This window comes from Chlorocebus sabaeus, chromosome 14, assembly GCF_047675955.1.
Source record: "Chlorocebus sabaeus isolate Y175 chromosome 14, mChlSab1.0.hap1, whole genome shotgun sequence".
NCBI lineage: Eukaryota > Metazoa > Chordata > Mammalia > Primates > Cercopithecidae > Chlorocebus > Chlorocebus sabaeus.
The window spans coordinates 43,454,794-43,475,414 of NC_132917.1; the positions used below are offsets into that span (position 1 = coordinate 43,454,794).

The following is a 20,621-nucleotide window of genomic DNA, read 5'->3' on the forward strand; positions in this document are numbered from 1 at the left end:
TAGGATAATGACCTCCAGTTGCATCCATGTTGCTACAAAGGATGTGCTCTCATTCTTTTTTATGGCAGTGTAGTATTCTCTGGTGTATATATATCACATTTTCTTTATCTAACCCACCATTGATGGGCACCTTGGTTGATTCCATGTCTTTGCTATTGTGAATTGCACTGTAATAAACATAGAAGTGCATGTGTCTTTTTTGGTAGAACAATTTATTTTCCTTTGACTATATACCCAGTAACTGGATTGCTGGGTCAAATGGTACTTCTGTTTCTTTGAGAAACCTCCAACTGCTTTTTATAGCGGCTGAACTAATTTACATTCCCACCGACAGTGTATAAGTGTTCCCATTTTGCCACAGCATTGCCAGCATCTGTTATTTTTTAATTCTTTAGTAATAGCCATTCTGACTGGTGTGAAATGGTATTTCATTATGGTTTTGAACTGCATTTCTCTGATAATTAGCAATGATGAGCATTTTTTCTTATGTTTCTTGATTGCTTGTATGTCTTCTTTTTTTTTATTTAAGTATTTTTTTCGAGATAGGGTCTTTCTCTGTTGCCCAGGCTGGAGTGCAGCGGCATGATCATGGCTCACTTGCAGCCTTGACCTCCCAGGCTCAAGTGATCCTCCCACTTCAGCCTTTTGAGTAGCGGGAACCACAGGCATGTGCCACTACACTCAGCTAATATTTTAGAAATTTTTTGTAGAGATGCGTTCTCACTGTGTTGCCCAGGCTGGTCTCAAACTCCTGGGCTCAAGCTGTCCTCCCTCCTCGGCCTCCCAAAGTGTTGGGACTATAAGCAGGAGCCACCACACCCAGCCTGTATCTTCTTTTGAGAAGTGTCTGTTCATGTCCTTTGCCCATAGCTTCTGCACAGCAAAAGAAACTATCAACAGAGTAAACATACAGCCTACAGAATGGGAGAAAATATTCACAAACTATGCATCCAACAATGGTCTAATATCTAGAATCTTTAAGGAAGTTGTTATTGTTTGAATCTAAACAATCTAAACAAATCAACAAGTAAATTTTAAGTAACTGGAAAGTAGTCTGGGATTTAAAATACTCCAAACAATCTGTTTTGTTATTCTGTTTGGAAACAATCAGGAATCTTTGGCATGCCATAGCAATTTATATATAGAAATAGAAACTTTCAACTCCCTCTCAAAAATACAGTCACATCTCGATTATGTATAGTGGACAGGAACAAGGTTAGATGTGGGAAGAAGGAAATAGTGATATGGATAATTACAATGGGAGTAATATTTGCAGCCCCTGCTTTCTCCTGTGGGAAATAGCACTGGAAGCTGTACTGGGATCCCCAACAGTACTCTTGGGTTCTGTGATTTGCTAGAATGACTCATGGGACCCAGAAAAGCTGTTTTGCTCACGGTCACCATTTATTACAGTGAAAAGATACAGATTAAAATCAACAAAGGAAAAGGGCACATAAAGTGGTGTCCTGGAGAAATCAGATATGAGCTTCCAGTTGTCTTTCTGCTGTGGAATTGCACCGGGATACACTTAATCCTCCCATCAATGTGTGACAAAATGTATGAAATATTGCCAACAAATAAGCTTACTCAAGCCTTGGTGTCCAGGATTTTGATTAGAGGTCAGTCATGTAGGACTGAAATATCCACTTAACTATTCTTAGTCAGTCTCCAGCCCACCCAGAGGTCAAACTGATACATTTTGGCCCAGGACCCCAGGCGAACAAAAAAACAGGTATTCACCGTAAGTCACACAATTAATACAAACTATGTGGTATGGCCCAAGATCTCAACTGTATTAATACAAAGGCAGCCTGAACAGTCAAGATATTCCAGGGCATCAGGTGTTGTCTCCCAAGAGCCAGTGAAGGACCAGTCCTTTCTTTGGAATGTGGAGGATCTGTGCACCCCAAGTCTACTGAGTTAACCCTTTGCTGAACAGGAATTTAGGGATCTTGGGATCAAGAATGTTTGGGGGAAGTAGGTGAGGAGTGCGCTGAGGTGGGTGGATACAACCAGAGGCTCTCCTAGAAGTGAAGAAGCAAAGTAGCCTAAAAACACAAAGCATTCCACACTGGAGGCTATCCGTGTATACACATCTGTGAGAGTTTATTTAACAACCAATTTGAATTCACAGGTGTTTGTTATTGGCCAGTCTCTGAATAGTTAAAATTCTTAAATGGTTCTGGTTAAATGAATGGAAAAACAAGTGAGCTGTTTTCCATATGGTTGTGGTGAGATGTTTTAAAAGGCATCTTGGCTTTTCTGTGGACCTCTTAGCTTTTCTGTAGACCTCTTATTCATATTAATTACCAAGGAAGGCTGAATCCTGTCTACAGAACTTGGTCTTAATAGGACCAGTTGGTAAGTAGGTTGCTTGTAACTACTTTGTGGTCTCTCTCTCTAAGAGATTTTGCCCCTTTTGCCAATATTTTTCTTGCCTAGGAAAGTTGTTTGTCTAAAAGTAATGGTCGAATTAAAGAGCTTCAGACGGCAAGGATGCATCCAGTGAGCTCTGTAGCATTCATTCATGTAATAACAACTTCCAAATTGAATGTGTTATTCAGGGCAAAAGAGTAGTTCCAAACCATAGTTTTCCAGGACTATAGACCTTTCCTAAGCAATAATAGGACTATTTTATGTGGCTACCCAATGTCCGTAGGGTGGCTTGCTTTAACTTAATAAAGGGACACTAGATGTAGGTCTGGTCGCATTTATTTTTATTCTTACTCAGTTACTTTTGTTTTTCTTGAGGTTTACTTCTATTAATCTGTGCCCAGAGGAGAACTACGATTTTGGACTTGGGTTCTGCTCTTCTCTCCCTGCTTCCTCAGCTACAGAATGCTGTATGTGCAACTGGCTCTACCATCTTAAGATTACTGTCCAGCTCTCTGTCCTGCTCGGGCAATTTTGCATGACATCATCTCTGATGCAGACCTTTGTCCTTGATACAGATCTTTGTCCTTCAGCTCATGCAGAAAGCCCACTATATTACTTAGAATCTAAGGTAGCTTAAATTATCATTTGGATAGTGGAATGCACTTTTTTTCTTCTTCTTCTTTTTTTAATCTGCTTTTATTTTCCTAGTTTCCAGCCATGTGGTTGGTATTTAAATAGAACAGTTTTGGCATCCGAGTTGATTTACATTTATGCAGTGAACCCACAGATGAAACCTGGCATTCATGGTTAAAAAAAAGAAATCCAAACTAATGTTTATACCTTTCAGGAGAAAATCCTCATTAGTCAAATATTTTTTAGCTTTAAGTAAGGATTCCTTGTGACTTTTCAGAAGTGTTTTTAATAATTTCAGATTTTCATCTTAACTGTGATCTTTAATTTCTCAAATGCTTTCACTTTATTTTTTTCTCTGTGCTTGTATAATCTGAAACATTGCTAAAATTATATTCTTACCTATTTGGAGTATACAGAATGAAAGTCTTAATATTGTATACAGTCCCCAATATTTTATTTTCCTTTGTACTACCATTAACATCTCAAACATCTCTTACTTGGATCTCCTTGTGAAGCTTCTGCTGAGGCATCCAATCAACTCGACCATCTACAATCAAGGATCAAGTTTGTGAGTCAAAGTGAGAACTAAAGGAGAGAAAAGTGAGAACTAAAAGGTGTTGATAGGAAAATCTAAACTTTACTATGAGTTGAATAGACTTACATAATCCATGTAGGTTGGCAAACACAATATGCAGATATGCCTTTCTGAGATTTTATATGCCTGGATGTGTTTCGCAGAAGATCCAAGCAGGGCCAATCTATCTTAGATATTAAACTTGCAGCACCACTCAACCTCCAGCCACACACTCAGTCTCTTTTACCCTGTTCTATTTTTTTCCCACTTCCCTTATTGATGCAGGATTTTTTTGCCTCTTAGCTCAGCTAGATCTGGGTTCTTGTCTCATGACCAGGAAGAAGTAGTCGCACGGACACTCAAAGAATGAGCAAGGCAGGAAGTTTTATTGAGTGACGAAACAGCTTTTAGTGCAGAGGGGACAGGGGTGGGGGTGGTCCCCCTACCCGAAGCAGGAGAGTTCCCAATATGGCTGAGCCCAGGGCTTTTTATGGGCTCAGAATAGGGAGTGCATGCTGACTGGCTTGCGACTACGCAAAAAAGGTTAAAGTAAAGACACTACTCAAAAGTGGGCATGATGGTGTAGAAAACCAATTAGGAAAGGGTAGGTATATGTAAAATAGGTGGAGGATGGGGATCAATCGAAGGAAAGTGCACCACACAGGAAGGCAGGTTCTCAATCTGGTTCAAGGATTTACCCGGGACTGTTTCCAGCCTAAAGGTTGGATATTTCACTGGGGACCTGCCCCATCTGCCTAGGCATTTGTCTGCCTCCTGCCTCTATCATTATTACCTGAGTAATGTAATGTACTGTTCTTGACATTTATTATATTTGTGATCTCTCTCACCCACTAGAATGTAATTTCTCAAACTCCTGGACTCAAACTATCTGCCTGCCTCGGCCTCCCGAAGTGCTGGGATTACGGGTGTGAGCCACTGTGCCAGGCCTAGAATGTAATTTCTATGCAGGCAGAGATGTGGCGGTCTAGTTTATTCACTGATGCTTTCTCAGGGCCTGGAATAAGTCGGGCACTTGGCAGATTTTCACTGAATATTTGTTAAATGAATGAATCAAGAAGCCCTCAGTGAGTGCACTCTCCTACCTATATCTAGACTCTAATACATTTTTATTTTTTATGATTCCATCATTTGGGGCTTTAAGCTTCTTCCCCTACCCCCCTTTCCATAGTGTATGTGTTTCTTTTTCACCTAAGTTCAAGTTTTTTCCCATAATACATTATTATACCAGGCCATCCACTCTGGGTCTCATCTCACCACTCATCTTTCTTAATTTATACTTTGTTTAAAATTTGAAAAAATGAGGGCTGGAAACTTTCTGTTTCTATACTCATGTAACACTTTGCTTATTGTCATTGCTCTAGGAAACATGTACATTACTTTATATGATAGCAATATTCTGAGAATTTCTTATGTTTGTATGTACCTCAAAGGTAACACCACTTGGTGAAATAGGCTTCAGACTTTATAATCATTAAACACATTAAACCTTGCTGTTTAATGTTTTCCTTTTTGAAGTCTTTTAGGAATCTACATAATGTTAAGGTAAAATTATAAGTTTAATACTGTGATAACCTAAGTACACACACAATTTTAATATTTTATCCTTTGAATTTAGGTACAAGTTATGGAAGATAAATTAAAAGCAGCTAATATTCAAACCAGTGAATCAGAGACAAGATTATATAATAAGTGTCAAGATCTGGAGTTGCTAATACAGGAAAAAGATGACATCATTCAAAACTTGGAATTGCAACTTGAAGAGCAGGTTAGGAAGAATTTGATAAAGAGTTCTAAGTGTGTGCACTCATTTGTGCATAATCACAAAGATTAAAAAGAGAGAGCCTAAATTTCTAAATCTGGGGAGAAATCTTGCTTATTCGATCAACCCATAGGATTGCATCATACTTATTGGTGAAAGGTGCAAGTAAAATGGCATTCCTTTAAGTTCAGAGTGATTCCAGGCAAGATATAACACTTTTTGGATGTGAGAATGCTCCTTAATATTCAAGCGTTTGAGTTTATTTATTTATTTGAGATAAAGTCTCGCTCTGTCAACCAAACTGGAGTGCAGTGGCTCCATCTCAGTTCACTGCAACCTCCGCAACCCCCCGCGGCCAGGTTCAAGCGATTCTTGTGCCTCAGCCTCCTGAGTAGCTGAGTAGCTGGGACTATGGGCATACACCACAACGCTCAGCTAATTTATGTATTTTGTTTTTCAGTAGAGACAGGGTTTTGCCATGTTGGCCAGGCTGGTCTTGAACTCTTGACCTCAGGTGATCCGCCCACCTTAGCCTCCCAACCTGCTGGGATTATAGGCACAAGCCACCATGCCTGGCCAAACGTTAAAGTTTAAATGTAGTATTTAAGTTGGGAGCATTTGGTTATCAGCAGGTATGTCTGTAAATTGTTTGCAATCAATCTTTGCTTCAGACTGTTAGAATGTTAGAAATGTTCATAGAACATTATATTGTAAATATTTATATTTGATGCCAATCCTTCTGCTTAGAAATGTGTACACCATTTTTGAACCACTTTATTGGAATCAAGTAATCTAGTTTAAAAAATGTGTTACTCACGCCTGTAATCCCAGCACTTTGGGACACTGAGGTGGGCGAATCACGAGGTCAGGAGATCAAGACCATCCTGGCTAACACGGTGAAACCCCATCTCTACTAAAAATACAAAAAATTAACCGGGCGTGGTGGCAGGCACCTGTAGTCCCAGCTACTTGGGAGACTGAGGCAGGAGAATGGCATGAACCCAGGAGGCGGAACTTGCAGTGAGCCAAGGTCAAGCCACTGCACTCCAGCCTGGGTGAGAGAATGAGACTCTGTCTCAAAAAAAAAAAAAAAGATGTATTAGGAAAAAATTGTTTTGGGGTTATGTACTTAATGGTCACTTAACATCATTTAAATATGACCACTATGAAATCGTTTTGTTAAATGTGGTGTTTATTTTCAGCATTTTTTTCCCATTTCTTGATAAAGACCAGTGTTTATTGAGATCAGTGGTTTTCAGCTTTCTACCACCCCTAGACCCTGCCTATTGTGATTTATTTGGTAATCACATTCTCAGTAGTTTTGTGACCATAGCCAGATTTTAAGTCTGGTAAATGAGAGCTAGAATTTCACTATGTTTATTTTTCTTGGATCTTTGAAAGCTAGTATTTGAGGGGAAAAAAAAAAGCCATGCCCCTAAGGAGAGCCTTATTCTCTTCTCCCCACCGTGGTTGACCTCTGTGCTACTGCTCTAAATCCTAGACCATTTCCAGAAATGGCTTATTTTGTTGATAAATTCAGTGGATTGACTTCAGTATATGATCTTTCAGAGAAAGAGAATAGTGGTTGCTAAAACTAGTAATACGTGCATATGGCTTTGTGGTTTCTTATTGTATCTACTGAATAATTTTTTCTTTTAAAAATTTATTTCGTAATTTGAAAGTAGATATAGTAACTTGGAAACAAGTTTTAAGTGGATTTGTCTTGTATATTTATGGTATAACATTTCCAGATCATTGCATTTATGTTTGAACTAAACAAATTGCTATTGTTATTTCAGAAACAAATAAGAATACAAGAAGCTAAAATAATAGAAGAGAAAGCAGCTAAGATCAAAGAATGGGTAACAGTTAAATTAAATGAGGTATTTATTGCTATATGTTTTCCTTTTCTTCACCTTTTACTTCTTTTGAATTGATCCATCATCAGAATATATGATTACTCTGAGTAAAACAAAAAATTTTGATCGGTTGGTGATACTGTTGTCTTTTGATAAACTTGAGATATAGGTAGCTTTCGTTTTAATATCCAGTGTATTTTTAAAATTAAACATATTAATAGACTCATGATGATGTATAATAAACTGTAAATAACTTTATTCTGATAAGTTAATTTTAGTTCTGATTAATTTCAAATAATAATAGGACATGTCTTTATCTCATAAAATTAATGTATTTGGTAGCTGAGAAGCACACATTTTCATTTTTATGGCAGTTTAAAGCTGAAATTGTTTTCTTTAAAATAATTTTATAGTGGAAAAGGCATAAGGGGTGAAAACATTTAAAACTCTTAGTTCTGAAAAATGTAAATATTGATACCATAATTATCTAGGTTAATAGCCTATTCTGATAAATTAATCTGATATTTGTTTGTCATTTCCTTTGTATTTTGCTTACACATGTAGAGAAACTAAATATTAACATTTTCTAATATTATAATTTATTAGTACATTTTTATAATGTTATCTCTTTGTGAAAAGAATACCATTATGTTATTTTAGCTGGAACTGGAGAATCAGAATCTTCGTTTGATCAACCAAAACCAAACTGAAGAGATAAGAACAATGCAGTCGAAACTACAAGGTACAAATACTTTACTAAGATAGCTTAGTTGGATTTATTTGACTATATAGGCTTTTACTTTTTTTGATGTTTTAAACATGCAATTATGGATATCATCCAAGAAGCTGTTGTCATAAAATGAAAGAGAATTTCTAAACAAACCAGAACTCCTGCACCCAAGCGAATGTTGGGCCTGAAAGCGGAAGGCAAAAAAGAGATGGAATTGATGATGTCTACCAAAGTGGTCACTACATAGATCAGAAAAACATGACCAAATACTAATTTCACCCCTCTCTATTCTAAAAGGCCTTCCATCGCTATACTTTTTAGAACCACACTAAGTTCCAGAGAGTCCACCTTGCTAAAAGTACTGTATAGTGACATTAGCCTGGAAGGTCAGACATCATGGATGATGGGTACTAATCTCTAATGGTGAGGACATTTTGCTCCTTCTAAGTGATGTAGTGCTATATATCCCTGTTTTCTTGAAAGAATATAGGGGACTTTACCACACAAGATAGTGAGTTAGAGGTAGTCGTATCAGAGAGACATGTACTCCAAAAGTTCAAGAAGACTTGAATTTTGGCCTTAGAGAATAGACCTTTTAATGGGGATTAGGAGAGTCACAGATATCATACATTTGTAGCTGCATTGAAGACTTTGGAGGAGGCTTCTTGGCATCACACGTGCCGAACACGTTACTGAACTTGGCATTATTTGAGGGCAGTTCTGAGGCACTTCTGTGTGTTCTTAGATGCCTGAGCTGGTGGTTACTTGCATGCAAATGTCACAACTCAGTTCGTTCATGGATCACCAGTGTTCTAATCCTTTCCCCATATGGATCTTCTAGATGAGGGTTTGAATCCAGTCAGTTGGGAGAATCAATTGATAATCTGCTGATAAACTCAAGAATATCAGTGGTGAGATTGGTCTATTTTAAAAAACATGTATCTCCAAAATTATTTATAACTTTTGACTGGGTCACTGGGCTGGGTGCAGTGGTTCACTTCTGTAATCCCAGCATTTTGGGAGGCCAAGGTGAAAGGACTGCTTGAGGCCAGGAGTTTGAGACCAGCCTGGGCAATATAGTGAGACCCCATTGCTACAAAAGAATTTTTTAAATTAGCTGGCCATGGTGGCACACACCTATACTCTCAGCTATGTGGGGGCTTGTTAGGGAGGTGAGGTGGGAAGATCGCTTGAGCCCGGGAGTGTGGGGCTGCAGTAAGCCGTGATCATGTCACTGTACTCCAGCCTGAGCAACAAAGAGAGACCCTGTCTCAAAAATAAATAAATAAATAAATAAATAATAATAAAGTCCAAGAGATGAATTAAATTCGTGATTAGGTGCTGACCTAATCACTTCACTAGCTATCTAAATTCTTTACCCATCTCCTCTTTTATTTTTTTCTCCAAAGAAGTGATTAAAGCTCTTTATATTGTGGTTACCATAGACCAAACCTCACCATCTGCTTTTTTCTCATGACTGAAAACTAAGATAAGCAGAAGTCATTACAGTTATCATGGGTTGGTTTGCCCCAAGGATGATCCAAGTTTCCTTTGGTCGTTTCGGCAACCAGGACCTCAGTTTCTTTTTCTTCACAGTGGCATACTGTGCACATTTTACCGACGCTGAACTGGTATTTGTCAATACTTGAGTCTGCAGGAAGCTAGAGCTCTCTAGTTATTTATAATCTGTTTGTGTTTTGTTGTTGCTTAGAACTAACTACTCTTAAAGGGATTAGATATTTTTCGTTCTCCAGTTAAAAATATTTTGAACATTCAAAATATATAAAACAAAATTTAAACATTGGGATGTAATACTTGTCATCGAAGGTTCCATGTTATTGTACATCAGTAAAGATGACCTTTAGGCTTTTTTTCTGGCAGAAAGAGTGATTTGTTCAAGTTTTTATATGCCTTGGTTCTGTGTGGAACAAACTTTCATAAAAAATTCAAATCTTAATTTTGATTAATGACGTTGTAGAAGTTCAAGGAAAGAAGTCGTCCACTGTCTCTACACTAAAGCTTTCGGAAGGCCAGCGCCTAAGCAGTTTGACCTTTGGGTGCTTTTTATCTCGAGCAAGGAGTCCTCCTCAAGTAGTAAAATCTGAGGAAATGAGCAAGATATCATCGAAAGAACCTGAGTTCACTGAAGGAAAAGACATGGAAGGTATTTATGGACTATAGGAATTGATTTTGGCATTTTTTAAAAAGGAAAAATCATTTGCTAAGATGAATCCAAATACAGCTTAATTTTCCTTATTTTTTTCTGACAATTTGATATTTTATCAGAATGTTTCTAAAGAGAAATACAGCATTTAACTTTGTGTATCTAATTATTTTGTGTTTTCTGAGAGCCTTTGCCAGTGACGCATAGGAGAAACTGATTTTTCCTTCTTAATATTTTTTTCCTGCTGTAGGTGGAAGGGGGGTATTTAAAATTAAAAAGTTTACAGTCCCGCCTACAAGATGCTGTACTTGTTTTAGCAGAGTTTCAGATTAGAACTGTGAATTTCCTATTCATTATTTATTTAAAATATAAAACATTACCTAATATTACACATGAAATTAAACATTGGCGTAGCAAACTTCTAAAGAAAAAACCCTAGAGGATAAGTTAATAACTGCTTTGATTTTCCTTTAATCCTTCAAAGAGGAAAATTTTTTCCTAGATATTTAAACCCTGGTCCTGTATACAGATTTCTACTCTTCTTCTTTTTTTTTTTTTTAATTTATTTATTATTATTAAACTTTAAGTTGTAGGGTACATGTGCACAACGTGCAGGTTTGCTACATATGTATACTTGTGCCATGTTGGTGTGCTGCACCCATCAACTCGTCATTTACATCAGGTATAACTCTACTCTTCGTCTTTTAGTCTTGAAGCACTTCTATCAAAAAGAAGAAAAAAATCTCTCTAAATTTTGCTTCGTTGCAGCTGTTGCCTTTGCCACCTCTAGCACAATCTCTTTTGTTGACTTTCCCCAGATATTTTAGAGAGACCTGAGTTTTCATCCTCTCTACTTTCAACTCCAAGTTCCTTCCCCCAGAAGAGAAAAAGTATAATGGTAAAAGTTGTCTCTATGCTTGGTTATGAAATTCTGAAAATGATACATTTTCCAGTCAGAAGGCTCCTTTGCTCCTTGTTTTCATGCCATTACTTACTTTGCTCTTCTCTTCTCTCTCTTTTTTTTTTTTTTTTTTTTTTTTTTAAGACAGGATCTCACTGTGTCTCCCAGGCTGGAGTGTAGTGGCATGATCACAGCTCACTGCAGCCTTGACCTCCCGGACTCAAGCAATCCTCCCACCTCAGCATCCCTAGTAGCCGGGACTACAGACACATGCCACCATGCCCAGTTAATTTTTGTATTTTTTGTAGAGACGGGGTTTCACCATATTGCCCAGGCTGGCCTTGAACTCCTGGGCTCAAGCAGTCTGCCAGTCCTGGCCTCCCAAAGTGCTGCATTTACAGGTGTAAGCCACTGCACCCGGCCTACTTGCACCCTTTTTCCCCCTTTTGAGAAGCCATTTTCATTTCCTTCCCTTTTTCTAACAGTCAAGTACAGCTGAGGTTGCCTGTACTGATGCTCTTGCTCATTTGCAAATTTAACAAACTGCCTAATACCAAATTTTAGAGTTTATTTGTTCAGCCTCTAGTTCCTTAATTATGAAGGTCCTGTCTATGTTTTCATGTTTTCAAAGTTTCTTTTCTACACTTTAGTCTAAAAGTTTAATTCCTTGTTTATGAAGCCAATGGTTCATTCGTTAATTATGTTGTACATAAAAATAAGCCATATCTAAAGATATTTTTAAAAAGTGTTGTTCTTATTATAAAAACACATTTTGTAGTTACGATTAAACCAAAAGTAGAGCAAGGAAGGCTTTTCTGTGTTTAATTTTCTTCACGATTTTACATATCTCAATGTATCAAAGTTTGGTGCAAGGTTTGTTTCTTAAACTATAGCTTTGTATTTATTATGCTTAAATTTACTTTATTATAGTCTAAATATTTAGTTGAAAGGAGGTGTCATTTTCTTTGCTTCTAAAATAGAATTCATGCTGTTCATTTTTTTGGTGATTGCTTTCTTTGATAGTCAAAGTTGTCCTGTTTCACATTTTGCTTCTTTTATTATCTCTCTTTAGACTCTTTCAGTTTTTTTCCCCCCAACATGTTTTTTTTGTAAAAACCAATTTGGAAACTATTATATTGACATGTTAGGGCTCTGAGTTTTATATAAAGCTTATAGTTTTCAAAAACTTGTGTTTAAAAAAGATGTAAGACTAACACAGGATAATGTAAATTATTTGTATGAAATTTTTGGTTTATTCCTTTAATAAAAAAGTAGAGGCAGGGTCTTGCTCTGTCACCCAGGCTGGAGTGCAGTGGCTGATCATAGTTCACTGCAGCCTTCAGCTCCTGGGCTCAAGCAATCATCCTGCCTCAGCCTCAGTGGTGTAGTACCTGTACTACAGGTACACACCACTGCACCCAGCTGATTTCTACAGTGTCAATTTCTACAGTGTAGCTACATAAAGCTAAATGTACAGAAATATTATATTCTTAAAGGCAGCATGCTGATATGATGTATCCTTTTCTAGAAATGGAAATTCCAGAAAAGTCTGTTGATAACCAAGTTCTAGAACACAACAGAGGCCAGAGAACATTGCATCAAACCCCTTGTGGCTCGGAACAGAATCGGAAAACAAGAACAAGCTTTGCCACAGAGGGTGGTGTCTCCCAGAATTCTGGGGCTCCAGTGAGTGACTGGAGTTCTGATGAGGAAGACGGGAACAAAGGAAGATCCAAGTCCAGATGTACATCCACCCTCTCGAGTCACACATCTGAGGAAGGGGTCCGGTGTAGCAGAATGGGGAGTGAAATGTATCTGACAGCATCTGATGACAGCAGCTCTATATTTGAGGAAGAGACTTTTGGCGTAAAGAGACCAGAACACAAGAAGCTATATTCTTGGCAGCAGGAGGCACAGTGGAAAGCTCTAAATAGCCCTCTCGGAAAGGGAAATTCTGAATCGAGTAAAAAGGAGCAAGATAGTTCCTCGGATGAACTGAATAAAAAATTTCAATCTCAGAGACTTGATTATTCATCTTCATCGAGTGAGGCCAACACCCCAAGCCCTATTTTGACCCCAGCCTTAATGCCAAAGCATCCTAACTCACTCTCTGGAAAAGGAACACAATTAGTGCCTTCATCACACCTGCCACCCCCAAAGTTAAGGATTCCTAATGTTTTCAGTATAAGTGTAGCACTAGCCAAAAGGCACTTAAGCCAGCCACAGTTAAGCTCCGACAGGATGTTTGGTACAAATAGAAATGCTATAAGCATGATACGACCACTGAGACCTCAGGAAACTGATCTTGATCTAGTTGATGGTGACAGTGCAGAAGTTTTAGAGAATATGGACACGAGTTGTGATGATGGATTATTTTCCTATGACTCCTTGGACTCTCCAAATTCAGATGACCAGGAAAACTGTGACTCAGCAAAGAAGGCGGCATGCAGCAAACCTCCAACTCCTCCCCTGCACCGTTTTCCTTCTTGGGTAATTATATCGCTGCACGTAGCACATACACAGTAGTTTTTTTCTCAACACTCATTTTTCTTTCTTTCTTTCTTTCTTTCTTTCTTTCTTTCTTTCTTTCTTTCTTTTTTTTTTTTTTTTTTTTTGAGAAGGAGTCTCGCTCTGTTGCCCAAGCTGGAGTGCAGTGGCGTGATCTCAGCTCACTGCAACCTCCACCTCCCGGGTTCAAGTGATTCTCCTGCCTCACCCTCCTGAGTAGCTGAGACTATGGGCGTGCGCTACTACACCTGGCTAGTTTTTGTATTTTTAGTAAAGACAGGGTTTCGCCATGTTGGCCAGGCTGGTCTTGACCTCCTAACCTCAAGTGTTTCTCCTGCCTCGGCCTCCCAAAGTGTCCATACTTATTTTCAAGTTTTACTTTGTCTTTTCTTGTTTCCTTTCAAATCCAGCTTTGTTCTGACATTTTCCAGTTTTTAGACTACAATTTCTTCTCTTCCCTCACTGAGTTCTGAATCAATTGAGAAATAAGATAATGACAAGACAGATGGGAGATCAAGATATTACCTTATTTACTGATAAAACTAATTTTAGAGAATTAGTGGGCAAATGAGCTTTCTAGTACTGAACCAAAGATTCACCCATTCCCAGGAAGCCCTGGACCACCACAGGATTCTGCCAGTGAAGCCATGTCCCTCTAAAACTTACCACCTTGAAAAACAGAACAGATAGTTGTTTTCTGCAGGCAGCTATTTCTCAGGAGAAAGGGGAGAGGAAGCTGTCAGGCTCTGCATGCCCAGTTTCTCCTTCTCAGCTTACCAATCACATTAGGCCACTCTTCCTCTTGGGGAGGGGAAAGTGAATAGGTAGAGAGGAATCAGCAGTGTTCAATTACTGGAGGTTCCTCCATGTGGAAGAAAACGTTGGGGGTAGGAAAGAAGGGTTCCCCCTAACTGTGATATTTTGGGTGAATTCTGAACCAGGACACTTAACTCTTGTTAGTCATCAGTTTTTGAACTTAGTCATTTATTTGATTGGCTTTAAGATAAATTTAATTTTCTTTTTGAGCTTATATAGCCATTGGTTTCCAAAGCATCTTTCTACAGACCTAGTATAGATTAAATCTTCTTCCATTGAAACATTGACCATTAGTAGGATAACATTGCTAGACTAAAAAAAAAAAAAAAAAAAAAAAAAAAAAATCCTATATTTGAAATAAAATGAAATGATCTGTTTAATTTTAATTTTAATTTTAATTTATTTATTTATTTTTTTGAGGTGGAGTTTCACTCTTGTCTCACAGGCTGGAGTGCAATGGCACCATCTCAGCTCACTGCAACCTCTGCCTCCCGGGTTCAGGCAATTCTCCTGCCTTAGCCTCCCAAGTAGCTGGAACTACAGGTGTTTGCCACCACACCCAGCTGATTTTTTTTGTATTTTTAGTAGAGATGGGGTTTCACCATGTTGGCCAGGCTGGTCTTGAACTCCTGACTCCAGGTGATCCACCCACCTCAGCCTCCCAAATAATGGGATTACAGGCGTGAGCCACTGCACCTGGCCTGAAATCATCTGTTTTATAGATTTAAGTTTTTCTTCACATACTGGCATAGTTTAACCTTTGACCTCCAGAGAAACATCTGGGTTGCAAGACTTTTTTGGTTTTTGGAGTCATGTTCTTTTATTATTATATTTTTTTATTTTGTGACTGATGCAGTTTTAAGCAAATTAGGGCAGACATGTTTTTCTAATATAAATTCAGACCTTAAGATATATGTGTTCTTATTTGCTTTCAAGAGGACATTTTATTTCAATATCCACATGAAACCTTCTGTAGTTTATTACTAAATTTTGGATAGCACAGGAAAGGGGAAGTTAATGGCATGTGAATCTCTGGAATTCCAATTATGTTATACTTTAGGCAGCGAGAAATTGAAATCTTGCCTATCTTATGATGTTGAGATTTTCAGAGATTTAGATTAGGCTTTTAAGTTCGTTTTATTTGGCAACCCATTCTACTACCCCTTTTTTTTTTTTTTTTTTTTTTTTCCCACTTTGTCTTCTCTTACTCTCCTGAAACTATTCAGTCCTGAAAAAGTAGTATTGCTTTTCAAAAGCCTTCCAGCAGACTGGCCAAGTCTGAGATTTTATTTCTGTGTTTGTTAGGTATTTTCAGGTTTCAAGGGAAAAGAGATGTATTCTAGTTACCTCAATAAATATAAGTTTGTTTTAAGCATTTCTAAGAGTTTATTTTAAGGCATAGCCTATCCTTATTGAACTAGAATACCATGCAAATTACAATAGTCACTCTAGAGGGACAACTTGTGATGAATCAGCAGTACCTCTGCCAGAAACAAGTGACATCCATTGCCCCTGTTCCCAGTGAGTCAGCTTGTCCTCCCAGGCCTCCAGTCCCCTCTCTTGAATTCCACTACTAACTACTTTCCCCCACTCTCCTAGGGCTTCAGACTGCCTCCTGTCTCCTGCTTACTGCCTTATTGTTATATGTCTTTCTGTTGCTGTCTCTTGTGTGTGTGTATCTCACGCCCAAAGAAACTTCATCTGATTCATTCAGCCAGACATTTTTCAATCTAAAATGTCCCTGATAGTCAGAGATTTCATGCCAGTTACCTCTTAGGCCAATGGCTGTGCTGAAGAGGATGGCCTTAGTTGCCCATTATTTCCTGGACGGTCAACTGTGTCCGAGTTAGACCCATTACAAAATTCAGGACATGTTGCTATATGCATTAGGAACCGCCTGTGGTCCCTTTTCTCAAGGGGACAGGGCTAATAACCTGTCCAGTACCTGTTTCAGAGATTTCTCAGAAGAGAAGAGAAAACAAAATTCTACTTTTGGAACAAGATAATATAAATTCCATTGCAATTCTCATATTCATTTCTTGTTTGACTTTAGGTATCGCTTCTACTTGAGTGAAATGTACATTGATACAGGAAGGCGATAGCATTTAATGCTACTCTGTGTATGACTTCTGACTTCACGCTTTTCCTTTCTTTGTTTAACCATGTTCCAGAACAGTAGAATATTAAAAGTGGTGTTTATGTGTAATCAATTATTGGGAGTGGTTTCTAGCTTAATGTTATAGCCATTCATGGTTTTTCTCCCCACTGCCAACCATATTCTAGAATGCTAAGGATATTAAAGGTGGTGTTTATGTGTAGTCAGTGATTGTGAAAAAGCTTTCTCTTACTTTTTCTCACATCTTCAAAAGAATTTATAAAACAAAAATGTGGGAAAAAGATAAATAATAGAATAATTAACAGATGGAGAAAAATCTCTGCAGTACTATTCACAATGGCATATTTTAGTTGGCACCGATGATGGTTTTATAATAATGCTGTACTCTAGTGAATCTTAAATGAAGAACAAATGAAAAACATGTGTATTGAACGTAATTTTTTTTTTTTTTTTTTTTTTTTTTTGCTTTAAATACCCTGTTCAAACTCGCTCTTTTACACTAGGAAAGCAGAATTTATGCTGTAGCCAAATCAGGTATTCGAATGTCTGAGGCCTTCAATATGGAGAATGTTAATAAAAGTAAGTGCTTTCGCATGCTGCCACCTGGATGAACCTTGAGGACTTTGTGCTAAGGGATAGTATAATACAAATACATGGTACAGTCACAAAAAGAGAAATACTGTATGATTCCACCTAAAGGAGGTATTTAAAGGGTCAAATTCATAGAAACAGAAAGTAGAATGGTGGTTACCAGGGGCAGGGTGTGCGTGGAGAAGTGAATTTATTGTTTACTGGGTATAGCGTTTCAGATTTGCAAAATGAAAAAGTTCTATAGGTCTGTTTTACAACGGTGTGAATACACTTAACATTACTGAACTGTTCACTTCAAAATGATTAAGATGGGCCAGGCATGGTGGCTCATGCCTGTAATCCCAGCACTTTGGGAGGCTGAGGCAGGCAGATCATGAGATCAGGAGGTCAAGACCATCTTGGCTAACACAGTGAAACCCCATCTCTACTAAAAATACTAAAAAATTAGCCAGGCATGGTGGTGGGCGCCTATAGTCCCAGCTACTCGGGAGACTGAGGCAGGAGAATGGCGTGAACCCGGGAGGTGGAGCTTGCAGTGAGCAGAGATAGTGCCACTGCACTCCAGCCTGGGCGACAAAGCAAGACTGTGTCTCAAAAAAAAAAAAAAAAAAAAAAAAAAGATTAAGATGGTATATTTTATGTTCTGTGTTTTTACCACAATAAGAAAAGTTTAGAAAAGTGATTTGTATTGCTATTTCATTTGCTAAGAACTTCCTAAATGTCTAAATTCATTGGAGTAAAGAGTTGTGTAAACTTTCAAAAAATGATTTCTAGGGTTGCTGATTTGTCTTTTAAATTTGAAATTCGTCTTAGTGTAGGGACTCAAATACACTCAACTCTGATGTGTTTTTTTTTTTTACCTGAGAGAGACTAAATCAGAGAAACTGTGGCATTTCAGCTGTTTAAAATGGTAAAAATATAGCCTTCTATGTCCTTTTTTGCCAGGATTTAAAACACATTTCCCCTTTCTTTATTTCTTCCAAAAAATTCTTATTGAAACAATGCATGCTCATTATAAAAAAATAAAACCAATCAACAAGAACTGTGTGGAATAAAAAGAAATTTTCCTGTGGTTATTTTTACTACTTCCTCCCTATCCCACCACTAATTCATATGTTAGAGGTAACTATTGATATTCAGTTCCTGTTCAGCTATCTGCAGTTCTTTCCATTCAGGAAATTGTATCCTTTTTTTTTTTTTTTTTTGAGGCAGCGTTTTACTCTGTCACCCAGGTGGGAGTGGAGTGGTGTGATCATAGCTCACTACAGCCTTGAACTCCTGGGCTCAAGAGATCCTCCCGCCTCAGCCTCCTGGTTAGTTAGGACGACAGGTGCACGCCACCACGCCTTGATACTTTTTAAGATTTTTTGTGGAGACGAGGGTCTCACTGTGTTGCCCGGACTGGTCTCAAACTCCTGGCCTTAAGCAATCCTCCTGCCTCAGCCTCTCATGGTGCTCGGATTACAGGTGTGAGCCACTAAACTCAGCTAGGAAATTATATTCCAATATTTCAGCATCAGATTTACCTGACAAAGGCTTAAGAACAGTGGTTTTGGTTTTTGTTTTTGTTCAAGACCAAGTCTCGCTCTGTCGCCCAGGCTGGAGTGCAGTGGCATGATCTCGGCTCACTGCAACCTCCCCTTCCTGGGTTCAAGCAATTCTTGTGCCTCAGCCTCCCAAGTAACTGAAATTACAGGTGTATGCCACCATGTTCGGCTAATTTTTATTTTTAGTAGAAACAGGGTTTTGCCATGTTGCCCAGGTTGGCCTCAAACTCCTGGGCTCAAACGATCCACTGCCTTGGCCTCCCAAAGTCCTGGGATTACAGGTGTGAGCCACCATGCCGCATCAGAACAGTGGTTTTGATACCATGCTGGTAATAGGGTTATGAATAGTCAGAGAATATCTTCCTATGTACTGCTCACTGAATTGGTTGGTAAGCAGTTGCCTATACTTAGTTCTGCCCAGCCTGAGCAAAGCATGCATGGAAATTCCAAGGAAATCAAAGCTATGGTTCTTGCTGTCAAAGAGCTTACAGTCTAGTTGGGGAACTAGCACACATGAGGAAATAATGAACCATGTAAAAAAGTGTATAAATAAACCTGTAAATACCATTATCTATAAAGTAGACTATGCAGTTAGTAATCATGTATTAATCCAATTTCTCTTTAAATGGAAATTATACTAATTTGTATTCATAAGAAAAAGACCAATGTGCTAATTAGATTTTTTTAAAATGTTGTTTCCTGTTTTTCTGTTTCAGATTCTGTTGCAAACCTTTCTTATACCACATCAGGGCTTTATACATCTCTGATATACAAGAACATGACCACCCCAGTGTATACAACTTTGAAAGGGGTAACTCATTATTGTTATTGTTAAAACATGTGCTTCTCTTCATGCTGGATCAAGGAAATTGTTAATTCAAGCTCCAGGTTCCATTCTTAACATTTTACACAGGCTCTCCCTTTATAGAGAGTTTTACAAGTTCACATTAACATATCATAAAAAAGAAGCAATGGAAAAGTCTGAAGAAGACACTTATCAGAATATTAGAGTTCTGAGCCAGTTTTTACTGTGTCCCGTGTAATTGATTCCCCCACCTTCCCATGGCCATGAATTGTTTAAAGGAGACATATTATTAATAATGTAAATGAAAACTCCTAATTTAGGCAGATCTTTGTATCAATGCCAGGGTACCCCTTGCTTGCTTGAAGTATTAATTAAAAGAAGGATTGTCGGGTATTGACAACCTTATATTTTCAGAAATCTTTTATAATTGCTAATTAGAATTCAGGGTTTAACAACATGAGTTTGATAACAGCAAAATACATTCCCAAATTCCTTTTAAAAATCATATGCTAGCCAGGCGCAGTGGCTCACGCCTGTAATTCCAGCACTTTGGGAAGCCGAGGCGGGCGCATTACGAGGTCAGGAGTTCGAGACCAGCCTGGCCAACATGGCGAAACCCTATTTCTACTAAAAATATAAAAATTAGCCGGGCGTCGTGATAGGCACCTGTATTCCCAGCTACTCAGGAGGCTGAGGCAAGAGAATCGCTTGAACCTAGGAGGTGGAGGTTGCAGTGAACCAAGGTCGTGCCATTGCACTCCAGCCTGGGTGACAAGAGCAAGACTCCATCTAAAAAAAAAAAAATCATATCCTATGACTTCTTCCTGTAAAACTTTCTGTTATCTAAAAAGAGTGATAACCTTAGAGATTGATACAGGGAGGTTGTTCCGCTTTTCTTTAGGAGGCGACCCTAATAACTAGCAGCCTTTTCTTGGATGAGTGGTAACATTAGGGATGAATGCAGGGAGGTTGTTCCGCTTTTCTTTAGAAGGCGACCCAAATAAGTAACAGCCCTTTCCTGGATGACTCATCTGGGTCAGAGGAAGAAGACAGCTCCAGATCCAGCTCTCGGACGTCAGAGTCAGACTCACGCAGTAGGAGTGGGCCAGGCAGCCCCAGAGCCATGAAACGAGGTGAGGGAAAATCACGGGCATATGAGGCAACTCCAGATCGTTCTGAATATTAATTGGGAATTTTATCTCCATAACAGGATATTTTTTA

General features: G+C 38.4%; 1 protein-coding gene across 3 annotated transcripts in view; it reads left to right on the forward strand.

Moving 5' to 3' along the window:
* The window catches only part of PLEKHH2 (pleckstrin homology, MyTH4 and FERM domain containing H2), a 130,924-nt gene that overhangs the window by 49,176 nt on the left and 61,127 nt on the right, over positions 1–20,621 (forward strand). For all 3 annotated transcript variants that reach the window (XM_038006869.2, XM_073022943.1, XM_038006870.2), the window contains 8 exons: positions 5,220–5,369; positions 7,163–7,246; positions 7,883–7,964; positions 9,931–10,116; positions 12,546–13,507; positions 16,961–17,036; positions 19,312–19,406; positions 20,389–20,533. In XM_038006869.2, coding sequence (XP_037862797.2) covers positions 5,220–5,369; positions 7,163–7,246; positions 7,883–7,964; positions 9,931–10,116; positions 12,546–13,507; positions 16,961–17,036; positions 19,312–19,406; positions 20,389–20,533 — 1,780 coding nt within the window. The remainder of the gene's footprint in view (positions 1–5,219; positions 5,370–7,162; positions 7,247–7,882; positions 7,965–9,930; positions 10,117–12,545; positions 13,508–16,960; positions 17,037–19,311; positions 19,407–20,388; positions 20,534–20,621) is intronic.